The sequence below is a fragment of the Rhinopithecus bieti genome, unplaced genomic scaffold (genome assembly GCF_001698545.2).
Source record: "Rhinopithecus bieti isolate Rb0 unplaced genomic scaffold, ASM169854v2 scaffold_39746, whole genome shotgun sequence".
NCBI lineage: Eukaryota > Metazoa > Chordata > Mammalia > Primates > Cercopithecidae > Rhinopithecus > Rhinopithecus bieti.
Genome location: NW_016816960.1, coordinates 1,137,367 through 1,145,790, shown reverse-complemented (window position 1 = coordinate 1,145,790; position 8,424 = coordinate 1,137,367). Strand labels below are relative to the sequence as shown.

General features: G+C 49.5%; 1 protein-coding gene across 10 annotated transcripts in view; it reads right to left on the bottom strand.

The window, feature by feature from the left end:
* Positions 1–8,424, bottom strand: part of KIF9 (kinesin family member 9) — a 57,560-nt gene that overhangs the window by 9,088 nt on the left and 40,048 nt on the right. For 9 of the 10 annotated variants that reach the window (XM_017855693.1, XM_017855690.1, XM_017855685.1 and 6 more), the window contains 4 exons: positions 7,628–7,842; positions 3,136–3,312; positions 2,727–2,842; positions 2,214–2,318 (listed from right to left, as the gene is read on the bottom strand). In XM_017855693.1, the coding sequence (XP_017711182.1) occupies positions 2,214–2,318; positions 2,727–2,842; positions 3,136–3,312; positions 7,628–7,842 (613 nt within the window). Of the gene's footprint in view, positions 1–2,213; positions 2,319–2,726; positions 2,843–3,118; positions 3,313–7,627; positions 7,843–8,424 lie in introns of all 10 variants that reach the window. The other variant, XR_001882168.1, reaches the window with a different exon arrangement.

The window sequence follows — 8,424 nt, the reverse complement described above, 5'->3', positions numbered from 1 at the left end:
TTCCTAAAATTAGTAAGAAAAAACTGGCCAGGTACAATGGCTCATGTCTGTAATCCCAGCACTTTGGGAGGCCAGGGCAGGCAGATCACTTGAGCCCAGGTGTTTGAGACCAGCCTAGGCAACATGGCAAAATCCCGTCTCTACCAAAAAAAAAAAAAAATTTAGCTGGGCATGTGGTGCACGCCTATAGTCCCAGCTACTTGGGAGGCTGAGGTGGGAGGATTGCTTCAATCTGTGAGGTCGAGGCTGTAATGAGCCATGATCATGCCACTGCACTCTAGCCTGGGCAACAGAGTGCAACACTGTCTCAAAAGAAAGAAAAAGGAAAAAAAAAAAAAGGACACAGAAGCACCTATAGGTTGACACGGCATGATCTTCAGGATGTGTTGCTAAGTAGAAAAAGCATGATGCAGAAAACTGAGGGGAAGCCAGGCACAGTGGCTCACATCTGTAATCCCAGCACTTTGGAAGGCCGAAGTGGGTGGATCCCCTGGGGTCAGGAGTTCGAGACCAGCCTGACCAACATGGTGAACCTCCATCTCTACTAAAAATACAAAAAAGTAGCCGGGCATGGTGGCACACCTGTAATCCCAGCTACTCAGGAGGCTGAGGCAGGAGAATCACTTGAACCCGGGAGGCAGAGGTTGCAGTGAGCTAAGATTGCACCACTGCACTCCAGCCTGGGTAATAAGAGTGAAATTCTGTACCCCTCAACAAAAAAAAAAAAAAAAAAAAGAGAGAGAGGGAGAGAATGGAAGGAAGGAAGGAAGGAAGGAAGGAAGGAAGGAAGGAAGGAAGGAAGGAAGGGAGAAAACTGAGGGGAACACTAGAAACAAGTGATGCGGTGCCCTGTCAGAGGGGTTGCCAGGATCTGAAACAAGTGACAGGGGTGCCCTATCAGAGGGGGTTGCCGGGAGCTGATAGATGGGGACAGTGTTTGTACTTTCTTTTTTATTTTTGGAGACGGAGTCTCTCACTCTGTCACCCAGGCTGGAGTTAATGGTGCAATCTCTGCTCACTGCGACCTCCGCCTCCCAGGTTCCAGCAATTGTCCTGCCTCAGCCTCTCCAGTGGCTGGGACTACAGTAGCACGCTGCCACACCCAGCTAAGTTTTTGTATTTTAGTAAAGACAGGGTTTCACCATGTTGCCCAGGCTGGTCTCGAACTCCTGAGCTCAGGCAATACACCTGGTTCAGCCGCCCAAAGTGCTAGAATTATAGGCTTGAGCCACCGTGCCCAGCCAGAGCCACTGTGCCCAGCATTTTTTCTTCTTTTTTTATATAGAGTTTCGTTTTGTTGCACAGGCTGGAGTAAAGTGGTATGATCTTGGCTCAGTGCAACCTCTACCTCCCAGGTTCAAGCGATTCTCCTGCCTCAGCCTCCTGAGTAGCTGGGATTACAAACATGTGCCTGGCTAATTTTTTGTATTTTTAGTAGAGACAGGGTTTCATCATGTTGCCCAGGCTGGTCTTGAACTCCTGACCTCAAGTGATCCACCCACCTCAGCCTCCCAAACTGCTTGGATTACAGGCGTGAGCCACCGTGCCCAGCCATGTACTTTCATGCTTTCTTAATGTTTGAAACACCTGAATGTATCACCTATTGAGTATGTTAATAAATAACTACAAAAATATTTGTGAAAGAATGAACTCACTTGGGCATCTGCCCTGTGTGCATCTGCCACTTGCTGTATAAGCACTGCCTCTGCACGAACAGGAGTATGCAGTGCACAGGGCCCTCTGTGTTCTAGGTCTAGGCCAGGCCTTAGTAGAGTGGAGACCCTCTGCACCAGCCAAACCTGCTCGAGGAGGAGAGTACCCCACCCAATCTATAGCTAACACCATGTCTAGCTATGCCTCAGCTGCATGTGATCCTCTGTCCCCTGCCACCTGTGCAGAGTGGACCCTGTTGGTCCTCCCTGACAGGTGGAAGCCTCAGGGGATCCCTGGGCCTTGTGCTGCGAACCATACATAGGCTAGTCAGTACTGACCAGCCATGTCTTGGCCTGGCCATGGTTGGTGGGATTCCTCTAGGGTCCAGCCCAGTTGCAGTACAGTTGGCAGAAGACACCCACTGACTGAGGGTGACTAATCTCCTTGGAATGGCATTATTCCTCCCTTACCTCTCTAAAGTAGGGAATATGATCCTGGGTTTCCTAATCATGAGGTCACTGAGGTCCCCAGCCTCCTGGAGACATAGGCCTCTGAGTTACCTTCTGCTCTGTCTTGACTTTGGCATTGTAGAAGGAGATGGAATCAGGGCCCTCAGGAAGCACCCTCTGCTGCAGCTGGCTGAATTTGTCCTGGTCATCTTCTCCCTGGGGGAGGACAGTCTCTTTAGCATGGTATTGTCAGGATATACCCTAGCAGAGCCTGTGATGGGCATCAGGGCGGTCCCTTGCTGGGTTTGTGCCATAGACCACCATACCGAAAGGGCATCTCACAGCCCTCCAGCCCCCATGTCTGTCAGTGTTCCCACAGACAACCTGTAACTGCTGCCTGAGCAGGATGAACTGCTTTAGAAAGGTGGCAGTAGCAAGAGTGGTATTTTCCCCCATCCCTTGGTAACCAAGGAGAGACCTGTACCTGCCCACCTGCCTGGGCTGGCTGTGGAGAGGCTGGGTGCACCACACACACTGCCATGTTTGTGACGAGAACAGAGATCAAGGCACTGCCCATTGCCCCACGCTCAACCACTGCCACACTCCTGCCCTTGTGCTGCTCACCAGAGACACAATCCTGTTCACAGGGACCATGCCTGGCCGGATGGTGCCGCCTGGCTTCAATGCCATCTGCATGTCCTCAGGGATGACAAAGGACTCATTGTACCAGATGTCAAATTCTACAAGGAGGTGAGGAGACAGAACCTGAGGAAGCTGGTAAGGGCTGTGTGCTCTCATCTGTCTTATATCTGTTGCAGACTCACCACCTGTTTACTTTCTGCTCCAGGGTCTTACCCTGTCCCCCTCTCCATCTCTGGCCCTCACAGTCCTGGGAACCACACATCTGAAGCCCCTGCCCAGCCTCTGGCTCTGCCAGAGAGAAACTCTGAGGGTGCTTCCAGAACTCAGGCTGTGGCCTCTCCCTGAGCCTCCTTGTACCTCAGGTGGCGGCCAACCTTCCCAACTGTCGCACCCATGAGCAGGCGGTGGCGACACTGATCCACTAGGTGCTGGCAATACTGGATCTCAGCCCTGAGGTCACGCAGGTCCTGGTACTCGCTGCGGTACTGCTTCTTGAGGTCTTTGAGCTTCAGGATTAGCAGGAATTCCTCCTCATCAATGATCATCAGCCCCTTGTTTTCATACTCGCCTGCAAGGTGATGGAAGAAGTCAGGAAATGAGGTGTTCACCTGAAATTGGGGGAGGAAGGGATTCCAGAAGGCGGGCACAGAGCTGGCAAATCATGAAGACAGGAGACCACAGGCAGGGCTGGGCCATGGCAAGGAGATGGGTAAAGCACAAGAAGGCCAGGCTGCCAGGGCATAATCTCACAGGGAGGGGAGCTCAGCTCAGTGGGGCCACACTGGCATTTTAGGACAAACAGGAGCAGAGGGCAGGGGAAGGTGCAGAAGGCCCATGCTCCATGCTCATTTTATTTAAAACTCTATTAGCCAAAGATATTTAGTAAGCACTCCTAGTATACAAATGTCTATTTTTCTTGTAAATTACATCTACAAACTGCCATCACTGGCTAGTACTATAATGCACTTGGGCAAGGCTCCTTATTAACAGCAGATGTTCAAATTGTCTCTTGCTGATTCCCACATCCACCAGCTACTTTCTTTTTTTTTTTTTCCTGTTTGAGATGGAATCTTGCCTTGTTGCCCAGGCTAGAGTGCAGTGGCACAATCTCAACTCACTGCAACCTCCATCTCCCAGGTTCAAGCGATTCTCCTCCCTCAGCCTCCTGAATAACTGGGATTACAGGCATGCGCCACCACGCCCAGCTAAGTTTATAGTTTTAGCAGAGACGGGGTTTCACCATGTTGCCCAGGCTGGTCTTGAATTCCTGACCTCAGGTGATCCGCCCACCTCAGCCTCCCAAAGTGGTGGGATTACAGGCGTGAGCCACCATGCGCAGGTCACCAGCTACCTTCTTGTTAGAGATGATTAGACATCTATATCGTGTTGAGTAGCTGTCAAAGGGCTCCAGGGACAAGGGTTAGTGCTATTCGTCTCTTTGCAAGGATCTTTTAAGGTCTGTCAGTTCAGTGACAGTTGTTGGGTTAACATAAAACAATATGATGTGCAAAGCCATTCACCCTGCTCTCCACTGCTCACAGCACCTGAAAACTTAGCAAAGGCATCACATCGATCCCCATCCCCAAGTGTAAGGCAAGTGTGTTCTGCACATGACCTGAGGTGTGTGGCTGGGGTGCATGAGGCAGCCCCCAGATGCTAGAGGAAAGTGTTAGCACTTCCACTGATGTTTATTGGGAAAAAAGTGAGACACATTAAAAGTCACTAATGGAGTCATTAATGGAAAAGCAAGTGTCTTGACTTTGGGATCTGGGATCTGGAGTGGGGAGTGGGAGTTACCCTCACCAAGTGCCTCACCTTCAGTGCGGAGCAATCTGCTATGGTCTCTATGCTGTGGGAGGTCTCTGATGTGATTATTTGAATAAGCCACAATCCTTTACAGAGTAGAGTCTTTACAGTACTCTGTTGAGATGGGGAGTAACTGTGAACATCTTTTGTTCTACTCAGAGAATGTCTGATTATCTCCAGGAAAAAAAAGAGTTGAATTAAAGATGATTTTACATTTTTACATTTTCTTTTTTTCTTTTCTTTGTTTCTTTTCTTTTCTTGAATTACTGGCCTCAAGTAATCCTCCTGCTTCAGCCTGTCAAATAGCTGGAATTACAGGCATATGCCACCACAACTGGCAATTTTGTATTTTTCTTTTACAAAAGACTAATGTTCCAAATATGCTGACCTTTCTGGGTCAACAAGTGGCTAACAATCATAAGGTATCTAAGAGATTGATTGATTGATTGATTTGACAGGGCCTCACTCTGTCGCCAAAGCTAAAGTTCAGTGACATGATCATGGCTCACTGCAACCTCAACCTTCTTGGCTCAGGTGATCCTTTCACCATGCCTCCCAAGTAACTGAGACTATAGGCATGTGCCACCACGCCCAGCTAATTTTTTATGTTTTTTTTGTAGAGACAGGGTCTCACTGTGTTGCCCAGGCTGGTCTCAAACTCCTGTGCTCAAGCAATCCACACACCTCGGCCTCCCAAAGTGCTGAGATTACAGGTGTGAGCCACCTTGCCTGGCCTAGGAGATATGACTTTACTTGATCTGTTCAAGTAAATTCAATAAAATAAAGGTATTTTATTAATATTTTAATAATCAGTGGAAAAACACTACTTTTGGAGGACAGCACAAAAATGAGTTTTTTTTTGATACTGATAGATAAAATTTTAAATATTAAAAATTTGTTGGGTCAGGCGCTGTGGCTCACACCTGTAATCCCACCACTTTGGGAGGCTGAGAAGGGAGGATCACGAGGTCAGGAGATTGAGACGATCCTGGCTAACATGGTGAAATCCCGTCTCTACTAAAAATACAAAAAATTAGCCGGGCATGTTGGCAGGTGCCTGTAGTCCCAGTTACTCAGGAGGCTGAGGCAGGAGAATGGCGTGAATCCAGGAGGTGGAGCTTGCAGTGAGCCGAGATCATGCCACTGCACTTCAGCCTGGGCAACAGAGCGAGACTCTGTCACACACACACAAAAAAATTTTTTTGGCCGGGTGCAGTGGCTCACACCTGTAATCCCAGCACTTTGGGAGGCTGAAGTGGGCAGATCACCTGAGGTCGGGAGTTCAAGACCAGCCTGATGAACATGAAGAAACCCTGTCTCCACTAAAAATAAAAATTAGCTGGGCGTGGTGGCGCATGCCTGTAATCACAGCTACTTGGGAGGCTGAGGCAGCAGAATTGCTTGAACCCGGGAGGCAGAGGTTGCAGTGAGCCAAGATCGTGCCATTGCACTCCAGCCTCGGCAACAAGAGTGAAACTCTGTCTCAAAAAAGAAAAAAAAATAATTTTAATGTCTTCCTCATCTCATCCTTTGAAACTGTCCACTCTCAGGTATATTTAGGAGTACATGATATGCCAGCATAGCATGCATATATTTTATCTTAAATATGTAATAAGGGGCTGTATGTTCAAAGAAAGTGTGAGCAGAGAGGACAAAGAAGTGCTTGTTTGTCCCATAAAATCTTCACCATGTCCTCTCCCTGTGGTTCTGGATAGGGGTATGTCTATAGCCACCATCACTGGCCTTCTCCAGCTTCCCAGACCCATGGAGGGCTTTGCCCTTAGAAATAGCATGTCATAATTGGTCTGTGAGGTATAAGAATGGCCCCAAGAATTAGAACATAAAGTTGCCCTCTGAGAAATAATTGTTTAATTTCTTTTTTTCCGGGACAGTCTTGGTCTGTCACCCAGACTGGAGTGCAGTCGTGCAATCTTGCCTCACTGCAACCTCTGCCTCCTGGGTTCGAGCAATTTTCATGCCTCAGCCTCCCAAGATGCTGGGATTACAGGTGTGCGCCACCATACCCTGCTCCTCTGAGAAATAAATGAGTAAAATGCACCTTTTGTGAGATGATGTATCTGACTTGCAGGAATAAACCAAGTGACATCTGGAGATCACTTATGAAAGCTGGCCTGGAACAGGGTTGTGATTTAGTAAGGGAAAGCCCAGGAACCTGTGGTGTTTCCTGTCTGGAAGAAGGCAATAAGACTGAGCCAGGAGTGTGAAGAACAGTGTGGCCTCTGGACCACCTGTCCCAGAGTTGGAATTGTCACTCATTAAAATGCAGGTCCTGGGCCCTGCTCCATCTCTCCTCAGTCAGAACCACTTGCTGCCCAGGGGCTGGGAATCTGCACTTGACCAGCCCTCCCAGATAAGTCATCTGAACACGCAAGCTTGATGGGCCTTAGCCCTCAGTGCAGGTGTGGGCGGTGCACACCACCAGGACAAGGACACTGGGTCAGGGTAACCAGGTGAGCACCCTCCCCACACTGGGGTCCTTTGTTCTTTGAGCCTGGAGCACCCTCTGCCACCTGCCCTAGGAGACAAGACTTTGACAGACCAGCACCGGTGTCACGGATTCAACATAGGGAATGGCCTTACTGAAAGTGAGTCCCTTGGCTCTCTAGCATCCATATTCTTGTTCCCTTACTTGGTTTTCCATAGTCCCCACCAGCAGCCCTACCTCAATCTGACCACCTGGAGCAGTGAGGAAACCACACAGAGACCCATGGACCTTATAGAAGTCACCAGCTACCCATCGCCCAGTGATACCTCTGCAGGACAAAAGGCCTGTTTCACCATGGACAGTAGCACATATGGGGTGGAAGGCCCAGCACCTAGGTCTGAGATAATGCAACAATGAGGGACCCACAGGCAGAGGCTGGCTGACAGGGGAGGACTCTGAGGCTCTCAGGGGCTGACCAGAGCTAAGTGATCTGACCTATGGGTGAAGGCCACACCCCAGCACCCCCACTGGCCCCTCTCATCTCAGTCCTCTAGTGCCAAGGGCTGTTCTGCTTCGACCAGCATGACTCTGAGACCCCAAAGCTCCCTAGCCATCTTTCCATCACATTTACCTTGCTTCTCCCGCAGTGACTTCTGGAAATCCAGGGCCTCCTTGGTCACATCAATCTCCCGCTTGATGGCATTGACGCGCTGCGTGGTCTCGCTGGCCCTTTTCCTCCGTTCATTCAAGATGGATTTGTTTTCTTTGAAAATTCGGTTGATCTCACTACCTCGCTCGTTCTTAAACTCCTCAAAGGCCACTGGTTTGGAGGGTGGGGTGTCGGGCCTTGAGATGCAAGGGTGAGACCAAAGAGGATAAATGAGGTGGCTGCCTTGGAGCCACCAGGCACTTCATCTTTCTTCCCTGGGGCTTCTGTGGGCAGGAGGCAGAAGTGCTGGGCACCACCTACCCCAGACAGGAGCTAAACTGTGTGTGAATCATTCCCTCCTCTTTGTTTTACTCAGCACATGTACAAGGTCACATGCCCATGGCAGAAAGGGAGGAAAGCAAGGAAAAGTATAAGAAACAAACAACAATAAGAAAAGAAAAGAACAATGGTGTATGGTGGTGTGTCTCCTTCTGGATTTCTTTCCTTCTTTTTTTTTTTTTTGAGACAGAGTTTTGCTCTTGTTGCCCAGGCTAGAGGGCAATGGCGCAATCTCGGCTCACTACAACCCCCACCTCCTGGGTTCAAGCGATTCTCCTGCCTCAGCCTCCTGAGTAGCTGGGATTACAGGCATGCGTCACCACGCCCGGCTAATTTTTTAAATTTTAGTAGAGACTGGTTTTCTCCATGTTGGTCAGGCTGGTCTCGAACTCCCGACCTCAGGTGATCCTCCCGCCTCGGCCTCGGCCTCCCAAAGTTCT